The sequence below is a fragment of the Malania oleifera genome, chromosome 6, assembly GCF_029873635.1.
Source record: "Malania oleifera isolate guangnan ecotype guangnan chromosome 6, ASM2987363v1, whole genome shotgun sequence".
In the NCBI taxonomy this organism is placed as follows: domain Eukaryota; kingdom Viridiplantae; phylum Streptophyta; class Magnoliopsida; order Santalales; family Ximeniaceae; genus Malania; species Malania oleifera.
Window position 1 is genome coordinate 67177667 of NC_080422.1, and position 25572 is coordinate 67203238.

Consider the following 25572-nt stretch of genomic DNA (forward strand, 5'->3'; position numbering starts at 1 on the left):
ATCATTCTCACTTTTTATACATTTTATATTTCCTAAATCCTTACTATTACTTTAGCAAGCTTAAATATATCTCTTTTTCCTTCTTTTGTATCTAATCTATCATATAAAGTACTAAATGATCTGTGTTTAACTTCACTAATGACCTTTTTTACATCTTTTCTCGCATCTTTATTCTTTTCAAAGTTATCCATATTTCTACATTTTTCCCACGTTTCATACCAAATTCTTTTTATATTTACAATTTCTTTGACATTTTTATCCCATCAACTTTCTTTACTATTTAAGAATCTTCTTCTTGATTCACTAAAATCTTTTTTGCTATCCTTTTAATAGAGCTACCTATTCTACTCCAAAGAGTATTTATATCTATCTCATCCTCTATAGTTCGATCCCCATTTTGATAATTTTATCTATATTTTCTCCCTTTAGGTTTCACCACCTAATTCTCTTACGTTGGTTTATTTTATCATTTTTCTTCCATTTTTTAATACATATATCTAACACTAAGACTCTATATTGTGTGGTTAAGTTTTCACTTAAAATAACTTTATAATCCGTGCATAATAAATGATCTACCCTCCTAACTTTAAAAAAAAAATATCTATTTTACTTTTATTTTGTCCACTTTTAAAGGTTATTAAATATTCTTTTTTCTTCTTAAAATAAGTATTCATTATAATAAAATCATACAACATAAGAAAGTTTAAAATCATCTCCCCAAACTCATTTTTGTCTCCATATCCATATTCTTTATGTATCCTCTAATAATCTTTATTATCCCTTGCAACGTCTCCATTTATATCTCCTCTTATGAATATTTTCTGAATCCCTAGTATGCCTTACATAATACCATCCATAACTTCTCAAAATTGTTTCCTAAAATTTTCTACTAAGCTACTTATGTAGCATAGCACTAATGATATTTATTATCTCGTAGCCTATTACCATCTTAATTTTTACAAATTCTATCTCCTACTCTATTTACATCAACGCTATCACTTTTAATTCCTACATTCTTATGTTTTTCTTTTCCAGAGTACCTAATAATTTCTCCCATAAAAGACGGTACTAACATTAGTTTCAAATTCCTACGTAAAGAATTAATTTTAATTATTTATAATAAAATTGTAAAAAAAAAAAAAAAATTGTTAACAAAATCAAAAATTGCATCATGTATCAAGAAATGCATCATGAAAATTAACATAATTAATATTCATTATTTGCATAAACAGATTATATACAAGGAGGGAAAACACATTGTGAGCATAAACAGATTTTTTTTTTTTTAAATGTAAATTAATCCATTAGAAGAAACATATTGAAATATCGAAAACTGATTCAAGAAGAAAAATAAGTAATTTAATGACATGTCCTATCTCACGTTAATATGCTTCTACGAGACATTACCATTTTTTAATGATTGGAGGTGTGTTTTGTCACATGCGAAAATCTAAACCCTATGAGAGGACACTGCAAATGATTACAGATCTGTTTCTTAAAACCGGAGCAGAATTTGCGCAAGTGATTGCAGATCAGTCCAGACAATTTCATGCAGCACCAATTTGCGCAAGTGAAGATCAATAAAATGTATTCCAGCAGAAGGCTGCACCCTTTTTTTCTTTTTCCTGGCGACCATTGCTAACCACTCCAATTAATTATTTGCAGAAAATGCGGGAAAGAACAAGAAAATGAGGGAGGGAAAATTTGAGGAGGTAAACTTCACCAGTTCATGAGGCTTTCAGAAGCAGGTTAAGTGAAGGGAAGTTTGGGGACAAATCCTTCACTGCCATCACTTATGCCAATTGAACATCCCAAATCACAAAGTCCAATTAGCAACCGGAATTGAACACATGGGGAAAATGTTTCACATAATAGTTTGCTTTGTTCTCAATGACATCCAATGGGCAAGAGCTTCAAGCATCAGAATACTGGAATAATCAAGTCCGCAAACCATTAAACACAGGTCCAATTTGAAAACAAGAGCTTCTATAACCAAGGCTTTTGGCCAGAAGCTAGGCTCTTCTTCTTGACACTATCTCTGCTGCCCAAGCTTTTCCGAGCTCAGTCTGGAACTTCCCTGCACGAGACTAACAATAACTTCCCAATTTTGTTGTATTTGGAACTCAGGAAAATACATCCGCCTCATTCACGCAAGATGTAATAATATGTAACAAAAAAAAAAACCATTGTCAACGATGAAGTAGCAACAATTTTTTCATCCAACTGAACATTACCTTCCATGTAATAGGCAAGTATGCACTTCGACTGATTTCAACATTATCAGTCATATCTAATATTTCAACAAAAAATTTAGCTATATCACAGTTGCCAAGATGGGCAGTAGAGCAAATCCAAAAAGCTATCAAAAAATAATTTCCATAAGCTAAATATCAAATAGCATCCATCTTTACATCTACTTCAATCCCAGCCGCTTATGTATAATTAGCCAAATGGAACATTAAGACAATAATATGCCAAAACTATAACTTAATATACAACACTTGTAGGCAAAAGACTTAGTTTTCAGTTAAGAACAGCCATCAACAAAAACAACGAGAAACTGTTAAAATTAACTGAATTGTCCATTAATGTCACTCCTTTCAATTCTAAATATTATTGCTGCCCGTTGTAATTAATTTTTATTAAACATATGCTAGTTATGCCTTTGTGTTGACACTTCTTCGCTATTTCTTCAGTGAGAGTAGAATTCAGATCATAAAAATATATTGCCAGCAAACAAATACAATTGTACTTGGACTCCCTTTTCGTAGCAAGATCCAGGCTTGAAACTTCATAGAGAACAAGCATTCACAAACTCCATGATGATGGGAAAAACTACAGAGGCACAACCTACACCCATCCCAGCAGATGCCACATCACCAAAATCAGCCAGGCAGGTGCCACATCACAAGATCAACAATTGCCAAGTTAGCTATGTCAGCTCAGCCTCATTTACTTCATTGGGTAGAGGAAAATGTAAGCTAAGTCCTTCTAGGTGGGGTCGACTACATGAATCCTTTTCCATTAATTTGCACAATCTGAGACAATATCCTTTGACAAGTGGAGTGCTGCTAAATCCTTACCATCCCATTTCTACCCCTGCCACTTCTATCACCACTAAGATTAACTAGATCAGTCCTGTTGCTTCCGTTGCAGGAACTTAGCAAAGGTATGCAATCTAATCCTGGGCAGGAACTTAGGAAAGATACTTGGCAAAAGTATGAAATCTAACCCAAGTCCCTCTGCTCACAAAATTCCTAAGCATCCTTGACAATAACAACAATAACAAGCATTAAGTCCCACTAAGTAGGGTTGTTATATGAATCCTTTTTCACCAATTCACTTGATCAAGGAGCATTTTCTTTGACTAACTCAAGAGCTGTCAATTCCTTAGTCATCAAAAGGCTAAGTATGATCTTATTTGGAAGATCATTGATACATTACGGCTTTGCAACTGCATAGGCCACTTCATGAGGTGGGATATTTTCTTAATCCAAGTAAAGTTGCATCGTCTAAATTAACCCTATGTTTGGATAGTCTTTGGATTTGGATTTGTATTGAATTTGGATAAGATACAATCCAAAATTGCATTGAAATTTGTCCAATTCCACCCAAATCCAAATCCAAGGTCTGAAATTCATGCTCCCAAACACAGCATAAGTGTTCATTTATCTATATTATTTCTTTTAATTCTAGGTTAAAATATAGTGACTGTTAATTGGTCTATACAACACAATTGAAAAAAGTATCCAAATGTTGAAACGTTGATCAAGATTGATCAACAATTGGAGAAGTTCAAAAAATCCTAAGGGATGTTTAGTTTAAGCGTGGTTGCTCTAACAAGAGACAAGAAACAACCCAGTATTATTTTGATTCAGTAGCATTCTTTGTCACAGTTTTTTAAATTTTTTGTTTTTTTAATTTATAATTGATATGACAACTATTCATTTTTTTTATTTTATAATATATATATATATATATAGACACATACATATATGGCCTTATGGTGGGAGAGATGGGGGGGAACACAAGGAGCTTCAAAGGCTTGTCGTACAAATCTTTAGCCTTACATGTAGTGCCTGAGGATTTGGAAGGACTTGGAACACATTTAACCAAGTCTCAAATATATTAGCCAGAGTCTCGAAAGCCAACAGTTGCAAACTAAACAGGCAAATTTTGCTTGTCCCTCATCAAAGCAACCTTGAGGAGAAAGTTGAAGCTTTGCATGTTTAGCTAGTTCTATTAAGACTAGGTTTTGCCTTTTGAGAGTTGACATTCAACAAAGAATAAACCAATGGTGTGGGACATTGAGACGCCGGCTACTGATTAAATCTTGCATGCTGCTTTCCACAAAGATCATCTTTTCTGTTTCATCAGCATTCCTTTCCTCCTCAGCTTGGGCAACCCTCTAATCAGCCTCTTTAGCTTCGCTTCTACAGCCTGCACATTTAACTTGATGGCTGGCACTTGATATCTCTTTAGTGATATGAGTTTCTGCTGCTTCGGCCGCCTTCTCTGCTGTTATCTTCTGCTTCTCTGTCGAAAGCTTCTCCCTCCAACTCAATCTGCTTCAATTAGGACCGTGACCTACTTGTCTTTCTCTTTGTAAGAGTTCCTCGAGCTCCAATCTCAGTGGACAAAGACAGCGAGAAAGAACTTAACAAGCCGATTCCACTATCAAAGCATGCAACAGGCAGGCACAAGTAAAGCGCAGCAGATCCACTGTACTTACACTGAGCCAGTGATGAATGGTGAGCTCAAAGAACAAGTAGGCGTTCGCTTGAATGAGGTCCTTGGACTCCTCCGGGAGGAATATCCCCTGAAGAGTCTCCTTAGCATCCCACCATCCCTTGAGCTGGCAATGATAAACCCACCTTGCTTGAGGTCCCACTGAAGTAGATGAGCCTCATCTGCAATGTTGATAGGCTCCACAAAAGCTGAGCTAAAATGGGTAGATCTGTCAATCTGAATCCCATTTAACTTGACAGAAGGGAGGCCATTCTCTCTTCCCTATTTCTTTTGTGTCTAGTGGTCTCTCCATTACCTTTCCCTTATCTTTTGGAGAGGTAGGCTCTTCTTCATCTTCTTCTTCTTCTTCTTCTTTCATATTTGTTTTGTGTGTAGTAGTCTCTCCACTACCTTTCCCTATTTCTTTTCTTCTTCTTCTATGCTCCCAGCACCCCTAACATATTCATTAGCCTTCTCCTAATGACTCAGAGCCCTCTGCACATACCTCGGGTAAACATATACATGAACGAGCCTGCACTGTTAATTAGTTAAAAAGAATAAAAGCTGTTTAGATATTCCGGACTAGCTAATAAATATCTTGGACTACTCATCATCAGATAAGTAAAGAGTCAAATGTTAGTGTTTGCGATTTATTTTGCAAGTCTCCAGGATTGGGCTCTTTGAGAACATTGAGAACCTCAAGCCCCTCACAAGTAAGGAAGGAGACATTATATGATGAAGATCGCATCACCCAACGATTGTGAACCAGCCAAGGTTTAAGAATAAGTGCTCTGTCCATCCATCGGTGGATTAAGAGGTTTTCGGCAACAAATGAATGTTTTTTCCTGACTCAGATAGAATCAACCCCTCATTAGGGGATGACTATTCAAAGAAAAGCAGCTCTGCAAGATAATAATTAAGAGCTCTTTCTTTGCCTCAATGAAAAGGCAACATAACCCCAAAAGGATCCTCCAATTACAGGGAGGGCAAGTTGAGAGGTCTAAGATCATAGATGGAGACCGGGCCCCACAGAGTTAAAGGGACATGGAGCGGTGGAGGCCAGCAAGGAAAGCTTCCTTTTAAACACAAACCTGACCAAGCCTGTAATCACAAGCCTAGTCCTAGTCAAAAGGAGAAGTTCGTCAAGGATCTCGACAAATCCTTAAAGGACTCAATGTTGTCCTAACTCAAAACACTAGATTCCAGCAGCCTTAGGGATTAGGGAAGATCCACTAGAAAGGGTTCCCTTCCTGAGACTTGGGAACTCAGATAGTGGGCAGGTAAAACAAGGGCCAAAGCTCCCAAGTACTCCCACTGCCAATAAAAAGAGCATCAGGCCTAGAGGACCCTCAAGATTCGACGTCAGCCTTGTCCTGGAGAATTAGTTTCCTCTGAGAGGTCACAGAAATAGAGGGTCGGAAGAGCAAATAGAATAAGAAACTATGAGAGGAGAAGAGAATGCACTGAAAACTCAGAGAACTCTTGAAACAGGATGCTAAAGGGAGTTTGAGCACTGAGGATTCTTTAGGAAAAGGCTTCTACAACTTTAGATGCAATGAAAAAGGGGGCAGAAATAATAAATTTTAAACCTTTTGTGCAGGGGGTTTTTGAGAAGGGAGGAGAGCATTTTTTTACACAAATTATGTCTGTTCTAGAGAGGAGAGCCAAGCAATTCCCAAGAAGCTTAAGTGTGGATTGTGACACCAAAGTAGAGAGAGAGAGAGAGCGAGCTTAACTGTTCTAGTATATATATATATATATATATATATATATATAATAAAAAAATAAAAAACCTCGTTGTGAAGAATAATCTTCCAATAATGGATTGACATGTCACATCTCAATTAATGATAAAGATATATTATTTGAGCGAATTCAGCCATGACACATGGTTTGAATGAGAAGAAAGAAAAGAAACATACGTCATGAATGACAGGCGGACACTTGAGCAACTTAAGAAAAGGCTAGGGGGTAGGAACCCACTTAGCCAACCCTAACTCAAGCCCACCAAGCCCAAACTCTCTAGATCGTCCCAAGACCAGGATTAGTAGAGACCCCACCACATGTCTCTATGGTCAATCCTGGCATGTGCTGTCGATATTAACTTCCTACAAGAATTGAAACATAATATAATTAATATGTTTATGCGAATTTGACATTGATCAAGTCAACAATCTAGGGCAAAGTGGTAATTTTATGCATTTACATTTAGCCCCTTGCACAGGAGTTTATTTAGATGCTCTGAAAAAATTCATGTGTCAAAATTTGCTAAATGCGACCATATAAATGAAGCAAAGTGAAAAAAAAAATTAATAATAAAGTGGGATAAATTTTGAATTTTCAAAATAAGAGATGATAAGGCCTTACAATTTCTAAAAGATGAGATAAGGAAACCTACTCCTAGTACAAGTATAAATTTCAATCCAAGACTCAACAAAAAGCCTCTATAACTCTACTTCTAGGAGTTTCACCTCAAAGGAGGCACAGAAAAGTCGAGAGAAAAGAGTGAGGAACATATCTGTAATTGACTCACCTTCAATTCCAAGCCAAGGAAAATTTTACTTTGAAAAAAAAAAAATTCAAAATGCGAGTCTAATGTGGGTTGCACGCGTGGATGGGTCTGCAAGTTCCTCGTCAATCACAGGCATGCGAGAAGGTCTAGGAGTTCCACTAAAGTCTTACACGCCATGGTTTTAATTCACAGTAGCGGGTAGCATAACGTAACGGTAACGAGTGCAACGGGAAGTCGGAGTAGTAGATGTTACATAACGGGAAACAGGTGTAATGGCCGTGAACTTTTTTGAAGCACACACAATCTTGTGCATATTAGCGTACTTGCATGTTTTAAGCTTTTAGCCATTCTTAGAAAGAGTTTTAGTGTTTTTTGGATCCTTTAGTTTGAGCTTCTAAGTTATTTCGTAAGGGGAACAAGTTTATTTTAAACCACCATTGATAGAAAATTACGTGAGTGTGCTTATTTATACTTCTCATTGTTCTTATCTGTGATAAATTCTTATGTGTGCTAAATTATTTAATAAAACAAAATACATTATACACTACATTAATCTATTAGACACATAAGACGTACGAACAATTTAAATATAAAATAGCAAGAAAAGAAAGAAGGTTGAAGTTGAAAAATATAGAACATAAATATCACATTACTAATATTATAAAAGAAAATTATTTTCCTAACAAGTTAGTATTTTGAAATTGTTAATTAATGCATCTATTGTGAGTATTTAAAGAAACAGTACATTTTGTATCATTGTCGTCCTCATTATAATCTTTTCCCCCTCTTGCCACTTGGTATATTGAGAATGAAATATGAAAGAGAGAAAAAGTGAAAAGAAAAGTAAAAAATAAAATATTTTTTTAGTGTAACAGTCCTGTAGCAGTTACATAACGGCCATAGCGGCCTTTACGTAACTGACGCAGTCTGTAACGGTAGCTACGGCCGTGATTTTTCTTCCCACCGATTTCGTAGTGTGTAACAGTATCGGTAACCCAAAAAACCGTTCCATAACGCCGTTATGTAACGATCGCGACCTTTATTTTGAAACCATGCTACATGCTTGGGGAGGTCTAGGACTCCTATGAGTCTCAGGTGTGCATAGGGACATTTAAGGGCTCTGGGAGTCACGGGCACACGGGAAGGTCTGGGAGTTCCACTAAAGTCCTACACGCTTGAGGAGGTCTAGGACTCCTGTGAGTGTCACATGCGCAGTGTTACATGAAGTTTTCCATGTAAAGAAGTTTTCACATTTAGGAAATTGCAACATGAGTCCATAAATATAGATATAATAAAGATGATGCTTATGCTAGAGATCTTCAAAGAGAAATTGGAGGAACCTACCTCAATGTTAGTAAGAATTATAAAAGGGATGATGACTATAGCAATGGAGGAGACAAAAAGGAAGAGAAGATGTTCCTGAGACATCTTAATATTATTAGGATGGCCTACCTAAAGCTCCTTGTCCCCTTTGGATTCGTCCAATTGCACCATTCATCCCCTAATTCTAGGAGTAACGAATTTACATGATCTCGAGAATTTCTTAGTGCATTGGTGGGATCCCACATATGTAGAGTTTCATAACTTTAGAGCACAGTAGCACATGAATTATTTGGAATTTCTTTATAACTTTGTAGGCGAGTTCTGGGTAGGTGCCATATCAAGTGGAGAAAAATGTCAGCTTAATGCCTTTAGAAGTTGCTAGGCAAGTACTCTACATGTCATGGAGTCCTTGGAGTTCTATGATGCTTCAATTAGATGTTTTGGTTTAGATGATAGAACTCTATAGATGCGACAAGTTTAAACTAGACATGTCTAATTCTTACTTGAAGCAACCGAGTAATGCTATCAATCCTTGAGCAAACTTGTACAGTTTAGGGAGAACGAATTTCAACCAAGCATTGGGGAGATACAATCTCCACCCAATACATGGAAGGTTAGGTCTCGGCCTAGTTATGAAAAATATATCTATTCAATAATAGAATAGTTTTATAACTTAAGGATAGAGAGAGCAACCTTCAACCTGATGCTAGAGAGATAAAATCTCGACCTACATTTGGATTCTTCATCACATAATTAAGATTTTTCAAAAATGACTTTTTATCACTCCTAAGGATATAATGAACTTCTTACAGCCATATATAAACTAGAGAGATCCAACTTCGTCCAGGCACTGGGGAGATACAATCTCCACCCAATGTTTGAGAGGTTAGGTCTCAACCTAGAAATGACCATTATATACATCTTGCCAACATGAGGGTAATCATGTCACATTCTAATAGGGAAAGCACCTTTCTACCCAATTCTAGGGAGATGGGATCTCAACCTAGCTCTAGGGAGATCTTCTCGACCTACGTTTGGAGTATTTGTCATGCGATTAAGATTTGCTGAGGAGGATCCTTGTATCATTCTTAGGGAGGATATCTCTCAACCTAGAGCCAAATAGAATCTCCACCCAACTCTAAGGATGGTTTCTCAACCCAAATTGAGGGAAAGTGGCTCTCAACCCAACTCCAAGGAGTCATCATCCGAATCTTATGGTATAAGCATTATACCAATGTATCCTTTTGTAGTCGTCAAAAAACCATCAAAGTACATATGCTCTTGGCTCTTAGTTGCAATGAGTAGGGATTTTTCATGGAGTACTCCAAGGATGATATATTATATGATCTTGTCATGTTGAGATAGAATTTGTGCCATAACGTCTACAAGTGCTTGAGATCTAATAGTTTTTAAGGGAGCAATGGAGATATCATGCTATTCAAGTAATAAAAACCATTTGGCCAACATTCTGGAAAGAATTGACCTCATGAAGATATACTTAATTGGATCAGATTTCATCATCACGAGTAGCCTCCAAACTAAAAGATAGAACCAGAGTTTCTAAGAAGAAAACACAAGTGACAAACAATGATTTCTATTGCTAGTTACAAACAATGCATTTCTATTGCTAAGTTATCAACTTCACTCCCATGTATGAATTTGTGTAAATAATAAACTAGGCATTCTAGCTTACCCACCCATGAAAATTTTGGTAGAAGTGAGATACAATCTCATAATAAGGTCTTTGATTAGCATAGTCATTGTAGTTAAGGCAACTTGGATGCAATTTTCTCTATATCCTCTAAAGCCATCTTAGTTAGATTATATATACAAAAAATCATCCATAAAGGAGAACATCTCATGCCCAACTATGGCATCTATCAAGGTATCAAATTAAGATGTGAGAAATCATCCTTAGGACAAGCCTTATTTATTTCTTTAAAACCCAAACATACTTGAAAATTGACTATCACCCAGTATGTCTATCGTTGTGGGATTTCTTATTTGATTTTTCTTCCCTACTTTGGATGCCTTTCACATTGAGACCTCTCTTCCTAAAATGGGGATTTCCATTCCTTTACCCTTGGATGGAGCTATTAGTCCTTTAAGCGGCTTCCACTAGGGTGGCAAAGGACAACAATGCCAAGTTCTCCAAGTGCACCCGATATTTGATAAACTTTCACAAGCTCCTGCTCCTCAATATTGTATTGGATATTTAAGACATTCCCGAAAACATTCCACATAGTCTATCCAATGTTCTTTAGACTTCTAATGCTTTCTCCCAAGATCCACCAAAGTCGCCTTCTCTTGAGTGGAAAATAATTTTCCACAAAAAAAAAAAAAAGTGGCACATTTAACCCTAGGTTTCCACCAACCTTTGTTTGAGATTAGCATACCACATGTAGGGGTGTGCAATCGGCCGGTTCAGCCAATTAACTGAATTAACCGAAAAAATTCGGTTAACTATTCATCATAACCAAACCGACTGAACTACCTTTCTTACCCAAACTTTACCCAACCGAACCGAATTTTCAGTTAATTGAATTTAACCAAATCAAATTATAACTAATTATGGGGAAAAAAAATATGATTGTATGCTTTCAATATTTAATTTATATTTAATTATTAATTAATTATATAATTTGGTTTAATCGGTTAACTGAAATGTAATTTCTCCATAACCGAACCAAAAAATGAATAACTGATTTTACCGAAATATAAAACCAAAACCAAACCGATCAAATTTGATCGGTTAATTCGACTTTCACCGAATTATGCACACCCCTAACCACATGCATGCCTTTTCAATCAAGGTTTTGGAGATTTTGTTTAACTTAAAGTCATCATTGAATCCGTAGACATTGCATGCTTCCACAAACTTCATCAGATGCTCCTTGGCATAGTCCTGGGGGGTGGGCTTGGAGATTGCATTATTAGACTTGCTTTTGAAGAGTTTAAATTTAGGATTGGCATAGTCCTAGGGGTGGGCTTGGAGATAATTCGATCTTTATAAGGAAGACTAAATTTAATCCCTGCAATAAAAGACTTTTGTGTTGATTCTTATCCAAAATCTTGTCTAGATCCTCCCTAGTGATGTAGGGAATAGAATCGGATAGAATGGGTGTTGACAAAAGAGGAGTGAGATTTGGTGGGGCATGTGAAGTGGATCCTCCATGCTGAACTTGTGGAAGAGGTGTACTCGTTGCGCAAGATATAATAAGGATTGTCCCCTTAAGAGGTGGTGTCTGAGAAACCACTATAGGATATGAGGTCGAAGGATCTCCTTGAGTTTGTGACTACTTTTATCATGTCTCCCTAGAATAGGAGGATCAGTAGAGTCATTGTTCCCACCTGGGGGTGAATTAGCAGGTTGGTTCAAGGCAGTCCCTTGAGGTTGTGATCCCAAGGTGGATGCAGGAATCATTAGATTGATAGTAGCAATTGCTTGATTAAACATTTTAGTATTCTCCTAAAGAACACCCAAGCACTTTTTCTTGGGAGGTTTGAAACATCATCATCATCTAAGTCTACAAGTGGTGAAGTCCAAGGATTCTTCACGCTCAATAGGATGATCACCAGATGCTTCCCCATTCTCAATGTCTTGAGTGGGTTGAATATTAGAAGCTTCTTATTAAGTGCTTACCTTTCTCTTTGTGCAACCAAATTCTCCCCAGCGAAGTCGCCAAAATGTGGAGAAGGCTCTTGAGAAGGGATGAGAGCTTTGTTGTACACGAATAATGGATGTTCTAGAGAGGGCCCAAAGAGGAGAGCCAAGCAATTCCCAATAAGCTTAAATGTGGATTCTTAAAAGTGAAGGTATTCTGATGGTAGGGATTCCCTGAACTAGTGGGAATCTAATGTAGAGAGAGAGAGAGAGAGAGAGAGAGAGAGAGAGAGAGCTTGATGGTTCCCATCTCAAAAAAAAAGGTCCCTATGAAAAATAATCGGGCGTATTTATAAAGAAGAGACAAAATGTTGTAAGGTGTCATCTTCCAATAATAGATTTGACACCTCACATCTCAATTAATGACAAAGATATATTACTTGAGCGAATTTAGCCATTACACATGGTTTGAATGAGAAGAAAGAAAAGAAACATGTAACCCGTACTCGAGCCCACGAAGCTACTCTCTAGAACATCCCAAGACCAAGATTAGTAAAGACCCTACCACGTGTATCCATAGCTATCTCAGCATGCACTATCAATATTAACCTCTTGCAAATATGCAAAGTTGCAAACATAATATAATTTATACTTAATTTAATTAATATATTCATGTGAGTCGGACATTAACCAAGTCAACAATCTAGGCAAAGTCGTAATTTTCTGCATTTATACCCTTTAAATTTGTAAATTAACAGCCAAGATTGGATTAAAATCAATAGCTCAAAACTTGACGCTTGACGTTTGTCACAGTTGCAACCTTTGTGCACAAATTCTAAAGCAATGCGTTAGTTTTGACATGACAGTCTATCTTCAAAGAGAGTGTCGTATTTATCAACCTTGGACACGTGGACTCCATGCATCTTATTAAGAAACATGCAAGGGAAACTACTTGCACACCTAGTTCCTAAAGGAACCAAGTAAACAACTAGGAGCAATGATGATGGTTAAAACCATGGTTTTAAAACCCAGACCATGACCACCTTAGTGAAGTCACCACGTCGATCGGACCAATTGGATCAGTGGATCAAACCAGTGATGTCAATATGATAAAATAATATATATTAATATATTAGTACAAGTATGTATAAATTCTATATGTAATAATATACTTTACAAAATTAATATTGCACCGATTTCATATATAAATATTCTACAAAAGTGCCTGATTAAAATCACATGTATCAATAAATTAAAGTATAAAAAATTCACGATATATATTTTAATAGCCATCCAAATCAAATTCGAAGCTTGAATTACCTTTCTTATTTTTATAAAAAAATGTTTTTCTATAAAATTATTATTCTTAGTCTAAATAAATAAATAAATATCTAACGCTCTGTTTGGGAGCATGGATTTCAGACCTTGGATTTGGATTTGGGCGGATTTGGACAAATTTCAATACAATTTTATATTACATCTTGTTCAAATCCAATACAAATCCAAATCCGAGGCTTCTCCAAACAGAGTGTAAGTTGTTGTGGGCTATGGGAATATATTAGCACATGCATAGCTGGTCCATAAATTAACACAAACATCCAGTTGGCTAGTGGTACATTGTTAGAGTGTAGAATGCAGAGTCCTAGGTTCAACTCCGGGCGCCAGCACATTCCAACAAATTTTTGGTAAGTTGTTGTGGCCTGTGGGAATATATTAGTGCATGCATAGCTGGTCCATAAATTAATACAAACATCCAGTTGGCCTAGTGGTACATTGTTAGAGTGTAGAGTGCCAAGTCCTAGCTTCAACTCTGCCAGCACATTCCAACAAATTTATTTCTTTCGGAAGCAAGAGATGGGTTGACCCGCCTTCAACCCCAGGTTGAACCAGTTCGCTCCAGTTTGGATTGGCTCAGGCAGGCCAACTCCGAATCACAACAAATCCGGTTCTGGAAGGGTAACTAAACCAGCTTAGTGACTGGTCCCGGTTGAACCCATTTGAACCAGCTGGCCCAATTCGAGTTTTAAACTATGGTTAGAGCTACTAGGATACAACTTAAATCCAACCAGACAGGTACCACGTCACCCTGTCAGCCTTGTTTACTCTATTACCATTCTAGCAAATGCTGTGTCAGCTAGGTCAACTCAACCTCTCTTATTCTGTTATTTAGGGAAACAAAGCAACTGGTACGCCCACAATAAGAGAAAGTGTGAATTTCATAAGTCAATCATTTACAGCATTAAATGGTCAGATTGAATGTTTTCATGATGATGGGACTTTCCAAAAATGAACCAAATGGTAGGAAAATCTAAATGCATTCAGACTAATTCAAGCCCCTTGGATCATGAGATACTAAGCATCCTACCACCTTCGAGGGCATTTGTTTGCACTGAGTAGACTCTAAATAGAATTGGTTCACTTAATGAGTTTTTAATTAAGAGACCGGACCTATTTGGTAACTTATCTGATTGGGCTTTGAATGCCTTTGGTTCGGTCAGCAACAAATATGTTGCTTAATTACGTTTCAAGAGAGACTCAATACTGGCGCTTGTCTCTCTCCATTGCTCACAAAAACCACCCCCTTCTCATCTCCAAATCTGTGACTATATGCACCAGTGTCTTATCTCAAGATCAGTGGCAACCAAAATGATCTATGAAATTTTTCTCAAATTTACATGTTTGTTCTCCACAAATCTACAACGGCAAGCACCAAGAACATTGTTTCACAACGATGAAATCTCCTCCCTCTTAGATCTAATCCTTCTGTGCATCATTATGTTTTTCCAAAAAATTTCGTTGAGAAGGTCGTTGGGTGATGGATGTAGCATGGGTATTTTCCCCCTTGATCAACAATTTATTTTGGATGAATGATTGAGTGGACCTTCTCTCCAATGTAAAAGGGTGGGCAGGGAGAGGGGGAGAGGGTTGGATCTTCACTTGAATGATCTACAAGCTTCTTTCTCTCCAGCACCTCTGCAAAATATTTTTTGAGCTATCTATGATATGGAAATTGTTCTTGCAATCCACAAGAATTTTTTTTTTAATTTCTCAATAATTTTTTTATTTCCTCAAGATAATATTTTCGTTTATAGAAAATTTTATATATTTTATATTTTTTTTAATTCAGTGGTTTGCCAAACAACTTGAATTATCACTATTCAGGGGTTCAGTCAAGCTTTGAATTTGGTTCAAAATTTCAGAACTAAATGCAGCATTCCGCAATTAATTTTATCAAACGCCACCTTATGCATCAGAGGTCCACCGCAGACCTCCACTGCACCCATTGGAGCAAAAGTGACAACTAGAATCATCATTTGAAGAAATCAGTTTGCTTTCATCTACACAAATTTTTGTAGCATCACTCTGTGCTTTGAGGCATAGAATTCAAGCCTTGGATATCAAATCATATTGAAGTCCAATAAAACTCGATACAGTTTTGTATAGTGTTTTGCTCAAAACTGCAAAATTTCAAATCTATACCTCAAACCTCATGCTCCTAATCGGTGTGGAAGTTTCTATTACCTTCTTTTTATATAGAAAACATATCAAAATTTCAAAATTAGTGAAAGACCCAGACACCCAATACAAGCATATACAAATCTTACATGCATTTCGGATGGAAGCAGATCGGTAATAGTTGTAGTGGCAGCAGTAATAATAATAATCCATTGGCTAAAAGCATCTCCGTTTCTTTTTATATTTTCAAAAATACCCACTTTCCCTTAAAAAACTACCACAAACCAAATTACTAAATTATGATAAGGTTTCAAGAACTTTGAATTCCCCACCCATCCTGACCCCTGGGCACCTGTTCAGGTATTTGTCATGTTTCAGCATTAGGAGAAGGGTGGATTACACAGGAAAATTATATCCCAACTTTGTTGCAAATCTAATGAAGCCATTGTTTACAATTATCAACACTTTTCCTTTTCTTCTTATACTTGCAAGGCATGGGGCTCCAAGTTACAACAAGAATGTCATATCAACATCAATGCTAACTGTATTGAGTAGCATTAGCTGCAGCAAAAGTAGAAGTAAATCAACAAAATACTTCCCCTCCCCCCCCCCCCTTTTTTTTTTTCCCCGGTTGATTGCGATACTGGGCCTGGGTTTTCTACAGTCTGCTTGTTTTGCTAGAAGTTATTTTATATATATATATATATATATATAGTTATTCAAAAAAGAAACTAGATCCAAAGCTCCTCCATGGCTCTGTCACCCCCCGAGAAAAAAAAAAAAAAAAGATTATTCATATCTTTCAAATGTATTAACTTAATAACTGCAGCTCATATACATATTATTTAATTTTCCACTCAGGGGCAAGGGGTGTTTGAGTTATATGCAGACATATTTTAAATGAAGAAAAGATAAGCAAGAGAATGGGGGACTTCAACCATTAAATAAAAGAAGTAAGGATGAGGTATAAAAAAATTTAATACCAGCTGTTGACCGGAAAAACTCGTCCAAGTCCTTCCCTTGCTCTGCATATATCAAAAATTTAATTTAATTTTCATCATAAATTTTAGTAACTACAAGAAGCTTCTACCATTACAAAATCTTTAGCATGAACAAAAAAAAATTGATTACTGAAAGTCGCACAAAAATTTCCAGACCCTCAACCACGTCAACTACATTCTACACGGTACAAAAGGCAAGCACAAAAGAAACCCACTAGATGTTAAATTTGTGCCTAGTTACATATCATTGTGACTCTAAAGACATAGGATCAGTGGCAGGTTTGTTCTATTGTCACATGGCTTCAACTTTAGAAAACTAACTAAAACTGTCAACAAAAACACCTTTGGACAGGTGAGATGAGATGAAGTTCAAGGTAAAAGTCAACTAGACCAATTCCACAGACAATACACAACCATGAGCACCAAACGTTCACTTATCCCCCATTGGGAGCACTTTTAAAAAAAAAGTGCTTATAGCACTTATCATTTAAAATAAGCACTTTTATAAAATTTTAAAAAAAAAAGTGCCATTTGGCTTGTACTATAACAAACACTTAATGCAAAAAGTTCTTTTCTAGAACCACTTTTTTTAGAACTATTTAAGTGAATTTTGAAAAGCAATCTAAGATAACTTTTTGGCCACTTATAAGTGGCACTGTTCAGGCAATGTCAATTTTGTAAATATAAGAAAATTTAGTGGCTATTTTATAATTTAAAAATACATTAGAAAATAATCATATATTATTTTATTACATATTACAATATATTAATTATTTATGTATGAAACATAATTCTATGAAATAAAGAAGAACATTCATCTATTAATTTGAATTAATATTAAATACTGATTTAATTAATAATATTATTTTAACATAAATTAATATGATAATCATATGTTATAAAAATAAATTAAGAACAAGGTAACTGTTAATCAAAAAATAATATTATATTATTTTTACTCAATAAAACTATTTAAATATTAATTAAAAATAACAGTTAACATAATTGTTAATTAAATTGTTAATTATTTTTCAATATTAATAAAAAATAACAGTTAACATAATTATTAATTAAATTTTTAATTAAAAATTAATCATATACTATTTTATTATGCAGTCCTATTAATTATTAATAAAATATAATTAAATTCTATAATGAATAAAAAGAACCATCTATAAATTTAAATTAACATTAAATAAACTAAAAATTTTAATTTGGTTATTAATACTATTTTTAACATAAATAAATGTGATAATCGTATGTTATAAATATATGTTAATAACAAGATTATTTTTAATTAATAAATAATATTATATTATTTTATTCAGTATAAAATATTTAAATTTTAATTATAAAATTAATATAATTATCATTTAAATTTTAAATTATAAAAATATTAATATTTATATTTAAAATATATTAAAAATACATATTAGTTATTATATTTCAATTTTGGATTGAACAAGAACTATTTATTAATTTAAATTAAAATTTCATATGCAATTAATAATATTATTTTTATCATAATTTAATATGATAGTAATATGTTCTAAATATACATTAATAACTAGATTATTATTAGTTAAAAATAATCTTATATCATTATTTAACAGATAATAATTAAATTTTAATTATAAATAATTAAAATGATTATTAATGAAATTGTTAATTAAAAATTATTAATATTTTTAATTTTAAATATGTTTAAAAATAATCATATAGCACTTTTCTAAACACAACCAAACACCACTTATAACTTTTAGCACTTTTTAAGTTCAACACTTATTATCAGCACTTATTAAATTCGGCACTTTTTCATAAAGCACTTCTACATAAGTGGTTCCAAACAATCCCCTAATGAAAAGACTACTAGAATAAAAGATTAATAAGGAACCACTCTCATGAAATGACTACATAACTACTTAAAATTGGAATGAAGTTGCTTATCAAAGGAAAAAAGCTCAGTAAAGTTAGTCAAACTCCGCACACGATGCCAAACAACTTGGGAATTTGAACACCAAGCACCCATACATTAAAACAAAAGGAGTTAACTTACCTGAATGGTTGAACCATTGAAAGGTAGCTCAAATGCTGGTAACATCTGAGAATATAATCAGTGTTATCCTAGGTTCCTAATGCCCGATATTCCAGCCAATAAGCAGGTCATCAGTTTTTGTGTTTTAAATTATCCAAACACAGGTTCTCTAAAGAATTTAAAAATATATATATGAAAAATAAAATTAAACATTGTCTAAACAAAAGTTGAAACAATTGACATGATTTCATGTGCGAAATGGCAAGGAACCACAAGGAGAAGGTTCTAAAAAGTCATCCATTCAAAATTCTTTCATACCAAGGCAAATGACATGTCAATTCATAATCATTCATGCACTTTAAGGCAGTCTTAGAAAAAATAGAAGTACTTCTAGGTGTGTTTACTGTCAGCCACTCGTCTTGAAAGAACCTGCTAGCAACTTATAACCACTAGTCACCAAGCTGATTGGCATAAAATCCTTTACTTTTCTAGACCTATCCTTATTAGGAATCAGGGCAATGAAAGTAGAATTCATGCTCTTGCAGACCTCTCCATTCCTATGAAACTCCTCAAAAAAAGTCAACACATCCTCTTTGACCACTTCCCTAATTATGTTGACAAAAAGCCATAATGTATCGTCTGGGCTTGGTGCTTTGTCCCTATCCATATCAAACACAGCCCTCCTTATTTCCCTTAAATCAAACAGTCTCTCCAACCACTTGGCCACCTCTTCCCCAATAGGTTTTGAATCAAACCCTCCACCATTAATCTATTCCTACACTCATCTTGATACAATCCTTTATAGAAATTTGTAACCTCCACCCCTATACGATTATGATCTCTCACCACCTCCCCTGAATCAACCTTCAACTCCTTAATGAAACTCTTCCTTCTCCTCCCATTAGCCACCCTATGAAAAAGCTTATAATTGCAACCCCCTTCTTGAACCCAATTAATTCTAGACTTCTGACGCCAACTCCTTTCCTCCCTCATTAGTAGTATATCTAGACTATTAGTGAGATGAACCCTTCTAGCTTTATCTTCCTCCCCTAATAAACCACACTCCTCCAAATATCCAAAAAACTAATCTCCATCAAAATATCATCTTTCTTTCCCCTAATATCCCCAAACACTTTTTTGTTCCAAATTTTCAATTTTTCTTTAATAAATTTTAACTTTCTCATCAACTTCAAGCCCTCCCAGCCTTGAATGTGACACTCTCTCCACAAAGCTCTAATTGAATCGCGAAAAGAAGTGTGGGTAAGCCACATGTTCTGAAATTTGAAAGGATTTGGACCCCACTATATAGGATTGGACTCCAAATGAATCAGGCAATGGTCAAAAGTGGACCTAACCAAGGTCTCTTGAACAATATTAGGGAAAAGGTCATCCCACACATCAGAATACAAAGGCCTATCTATGTGAGTCGAGGCCTGTCTATCCCCAAAAGCCACCCAAGTGAAACAGCCATTGCTCAAAGGAATATCCCTAAGACCACAATCCCTTAAAAGAGAGTCTCACGCTACTAGTCACCCTAGAGCCCCCAAACTTCTCCTAGAGGTTCTGATAACATTAAAGTCACCTCCCACCACCCAACACAGATTGCAAAGCCCATAGAGACTAGCCAGCTCTATGATAAAATATTCCCATTGGAAATGTTGAGTAGAACCAAAAACAGAGGTAAACCACCAATCCCCTACAGCCCTAATCTCAAGTAAGACAGAGAAAAGGAAAAAGAACCAAAAATGCTATCATTGCACGTAGCTAACCTAGCGTCCAGCACGACTAATTGACCTCTTGAAGCTCCTAGGGATGGGCCCACTCCTTGAATCTATTATCCAAGATACTCAAAAAGATAAGGGAATCAATCTCACCTAACTTTGTCTCTCGAATAAACAAAATACTAAGGTTGATATTATTCACCAAATCCTTGATCACTCACCTTTTGCTTAATCCCCCCAAACCTCTTAACATTACAAGACAAAATCTTCATTTGGAGACACTATCAACCCCTGAAAACCTACCCCCTTTCTCATAGTTCACTAAGGAAGCTAATCTAACTAGTTCCCCGCACAATTTATTAGCCCTTTCCTCTCCCCTAAATCCTCTTTCTTAAGCCTAACCAAATCTATTGAAGGAGCTGTCAAGCTAAGACACTAATCATCAAGATGTTCCTGAGCCTCTTGGTTTTCTTTCTCATCCCCTAAAAGGTCAACAATTTGTAGATTTCCTTCACCCCCTAATTCCTTATAGCAATTTAGTAGTTCAGAATTAATATGAGAAAACACAGAATTAAATGGCATACCTTTGGAAATAGCATCACTCCCCACCTCTATTACCTTAGAGTTGTTTTCCAAATTGTTTGTCTTCGCTTCGGAATTGCTCAAAAAGGGTAAATGATTGGGTTCATCAAAGGATTGGAATTTTGTAGTTTCTGTGGGAACAAAAGTAGCATTTGAAATCCTAAGTTCCTAACCTCATTTGTATTCTGATTTATCATACCTAGACAAATATGATTCTTTGTAGATACAGCATTCTTTTTCTTCATCCTTTCTCGGCTTTTCTATTAACAAATCCTCATCCTTGAACTCAAATGATAACAAAATTAGCTTCATCCTGGCCCTCAGATTCCACAACCACTTTACCCTTCCTCTTATCTAGAAAACCTGCCTCCATCATCTTATTTTCTGTGTGTTCATAGACTTCATCCAATCTATTCAGTATCTGAGAGGGAGTTCTCTGTGTTTCAATCACTGCCCTGCCTTTCCTTCTTGGAGTTCAATATGTTTCGCTTCTTTGAACATTCTGCAGCCTCTCTGTCCTTTCTCCCTCTTCACTTGAATGTAATTCCCCCAATTTCCGTGTAGATGTCCTCGTGCTCTTTCTTCCTATACCAGGAAAAATGTTCTCTGGAAGAGGAGGGCTCCTGCCCACTGATCTGGAATAAAGCCCGGATGCCACCTATTCTAACTGCTTCCAAGCAATTTTGCAAGTCCGAATGGGCCTTCTCTGAGCCCAAATTCTCTAGCCCAGTCTTCAAGGCCTGAGTGTAAGTAGTTCTTCCATAAAAGGGCTTGGGAAACTCTGTTTTAGGCCTAGAAAAACTAGATCCATATGATTTATACTTTCTAGCACAATTATTTACTCCATCTTTTCTGTCCCAATTGAAAGCTCCAGCGATTTCCTGATGTCTCTTTGGATATTGTCTCCAGAATCTCTCCTTAAACTCCCCATTAAAACGGGAACAAACTTACTTTGTGTAGGTTGTTTCCTTTCACAGTTTCCATCACCGGAATTTCTTCCTCTTCGCTGATCTTTGCAGGATTTCCTTCCTGCCCTCTGATATGATATATCCCCAGAAATCCTAACATACTGCATGTTCTTGCTGAAAATCAGCTCGTCGTGTTCAATATACTCTACCCTTGCTCCTACATTTGTTGACCCACAATCCAGACAGCACATTCTAGGCCCCTCCCTGGAGTTAGAGGTTGTGTTTTGCTTGTGTTCTTCAGAAACCTTAATAATATCAAAGAACCTTAACCATCCCCCTGCCTCCTTCCCTTCTGGAATGCAAATCATCAGCATTACACCGTTGTTTGTGATATTTTCCAAAGATAAGAAATGGCCAATCCTGTTGGCTCTCAACCAAAGTATGAAAAGTGATTTGATGCTCTAAAAAACTTATTCAGGATCCTGTCTTTTTAAATAGGAAAATATATAATTGTTCAGAAAGCCAACTCCATTCCACGTTGTTAGGAAGGTATGAAGGTCTGGTTTCCATTCTTTTCCAAAATTTTGAGAAACTCCCCATTGTCTGCAAATGAAAACCACTTCTTATGTAACGTACAATTGATCTCCTCCATTCAGACGATAACTCTTCCACTCCAGGCAAACTCAGATCTTCAGGTTGTGAAGGACCTTCGCCTGCTGAAACATATCACTGGTTGGAATTCAAGGTTGCCTTCAATTGCTAAAACATTTCACCAGTCAATACAAAGTAGTGGTCAACAAGATGGTACATAGATGCTATGTATGCTGCCCTCGCTGTTGTTGGAGGTCGAACGAAACTAATGATTAAGGAAGAGATGCCATGAGAAACTTCCGAGAAACAATTGGTGGTTGGTGAAATGGTTAGCAGATTCAAAGAATGCTGTTGCCAGTGGAGATCAAAACAAGCTCTGGCGACCAAGAAAGAGTTGCCATAAGAGAACAAGTGACCCAAGGGGGTGTGGAAGCTTTGATCCAAGGGGGGGTGCTCTTATCTTAGACCAGTGGATATCACTTATTCAGGAGTTTATCACACTGGTAATTATATTATTTTTAAATATGAATAGCCAATAAAATTTTTTAGAAGATATAATGGCAAACAACATATTGGAACATGCATTTATCACCTCCATTTGGCTGCATTCAGAATTTTCTTTGAACAATTATAGTAGGCCATACACTATACCATACATGTGTCTCACAAGTATCCTCCTTAGTTTGTCATTGTATGGTACTTCTAATGTGAACACATCAGTAAGTCTATTTCTTTTGCAATCTGCCACTATGGTTGTTCTTACTGCTTCAAATATCTACTTCTAGTGTACAACTAATTTTCTTCTTGTAACCAATTATCATACTTGTATAGGGAGTACTGAAAATCTGAACGATTTCAAACATTTCTTCATAGCCCAAGATGGTGAAAATCATAATTAACATAGTTCCTTCCTCAAAGTTATTAATTTTTCAATAAATTTCTCATCAAGATGGGAAATCAGATCTTAGAAACATCTAGCTGAACTTTTAACATTCCAATGTGAAGTACGAAATAATTAATATAATTAAGTCATACCATTTTCATATTCTAGGGCTTGAAGGATCATCTCCACCTGAACAAAATAGAGAATGACCACTATCAGCTTAGCTTGTACATGATTATCCAGATAGCATTCCTAACATTCACGAGAAATAGAAACATAATTCACAAAACTCTCCAATTACAATGTTCACTGGATGTTGTGTACTATATTAAGGCTATATGCCATATTACTAATTACTCATCTATATATGCCCCTTCCTATGTCATTCTCCTTTTAAATATTTAAAAAAAATGAACAACAAATAAAAAGAAAAAAAAAATAGCTGTTAGAAGCACTCTTACTAAAAAGAAAGCTGTAAGTCATGTAGATAATATTTCCCACCACACTCACCATAGCAATAACTCATAGCCAAGGTTTAGAGTTTCACTAAATGGGAACATTTTAGACATGCATATACATGACCAAAAATTTTGGAATGAGTCAAATGCACTTAAAACATAAGCTAAGAAAAATTTATATGGAACGTCAAGCTAAAATTTGCTATTCCAGCTAAAATTTGAAATAAAATGTCAAAAGAAATAAAACACACAAACTGTGGGGAACACTTATAATATTCTTTTACAGATAAGCAACAAAGGAAAAAAAATTAAGTGATAAAAAGAAGGATGCACATAAAGAAAACTTCAAAACTAACAATCATCATTTAATAAATGTTAGATTACCACTTTACCTAAAAGCCTAAGTTGTTAGGTTGTGAGCCAACAATGTATATCAAGCTTTAACACTCCCCCGCATGTGCAGCCCAACAGCATGTCAAGAGATAAAAACACAACAAATAACACACATGATAGGGAACACAATATTTTTTTAAACACCACACAATAAACACAAGCAACATGACTAGAAGGTAATTTTGCTCTAATACTATGTTAGTTTACCACTTTACCTAAAAGCTTAAGCTGTTAGGTTGTGGGCCAACAATGTATATCAAGCTTTGACAATAAAGATTATGCATAAATAAAAAATCAATCAAACATTAATATTGTGCATGTCTGCGTGCACGTGCATGTGTGACTGCAGGGGGAAAAGCACCTCAAAAAAATTATGTTTCATGATGATGGCAAAGATAACAATAACACTAACAATAGTGATAAAATGAAGCAAAGCTGCATATCTTAGTTCATATTCTAGTGCACTGCAAATTTTTGAAGGAAAATAAAATATTTGTATAAAAACTAATCATTGCATAACATCAGCCAATATTAGTTTGAACTTTGAAACAACAACTGTTGCACAAACATTAAAATTAAAATCATGCCAAAGTAGAAAATTATAATAACTAATGATAAACTATTGGTGAATTAGTTTCGAAGAGTTTAATTTAAGCTATTGGCAATCTACGTCGATGTATTGACTTAGATTTGGGATTGTTTGCATCCGCTTGCCAACCATCGGTTGGCAAGATTGTGCAAGATTGGGAGTTTGTTGATCATTAGTTGATTTGCTCCATGAGTCCCAGAACAGTTTGGGGGTCCAAGCAAGAGGTTCAGCCTTTCTCCAAGCCTAGACTAAGATGTTAAGCCTTCTTTCTTTTGAGGTATGCCTATGTGAGGCTCCTCATCTTGTGGAATGATCAAGGACTTAAAAAGAAGGGTGAAGCGATGAGGTAGTCTTAGTTTAGGGCTTCAAAGTTCATTTTTCTTGTCCAATTTTTTCCATCAAAATTTTAGCTGTAGTGTCAAATTTATCTAAATTTCTGTTGAAATTTATAGAAATTCCAAAATTAAATCAAAATTTTTCAAAAATGAACTTGAATGTGAGTTTCCTATTGATACCCGCCAAAATTTGAAATTTCATTGTTTCAAATTACAATTAAGTCCTTGGGAATGATACAGCTCTACTTTAAAGTCACCTCCTCCTGTTGTCTAGCACTAGACAAAAGGATTGTTGACCATTCATTCTGTAAGGTGCACACCAACCTACAATGTTAAAGCAACTCACATCTTGTTTCATTTTTCACCACTCTCCTAACATGTTAAGGTTTGGAGTAAAAAAGTAAAAATGGCTCAAGCTAAGGAGGTTAACTCAATATGTAGTTTTGTGGTCAC

The 25572-nt window shown here is 35.5% G+C and overlaps 1 protein-coding gene across 1 annotated transcript in view; it reads right to left on the bottom strand.

Annotated features, from left to right (window-relative positions):
- Positions 1–1191: 1191 nt before the first annotated feature.
- Positions 1192–25572, bottom strand: part of LOC131157036 (uncharacterized) — a 28831-nt gene continuing 4450 nt past the window's right edge. The window contains exons 6-8 of the mRNA XM_058110879.1: positions 23497–23533; positions 16607–16648; positions 1192–2077 (exon numbers count right to left, since the gene is read on the bottom strand). Coding sequence (XP_057966862.1) covers positions 2013–2077; positions 16607–16648; positions 23497–23533 — 144 coding nt within the window. The 3' untranslated portion in view covers positions 1192–2012. The remainder of the gene's footprint in view (positions 2078–16606; positions 16649–23496; positions 23534–25572) is intronic.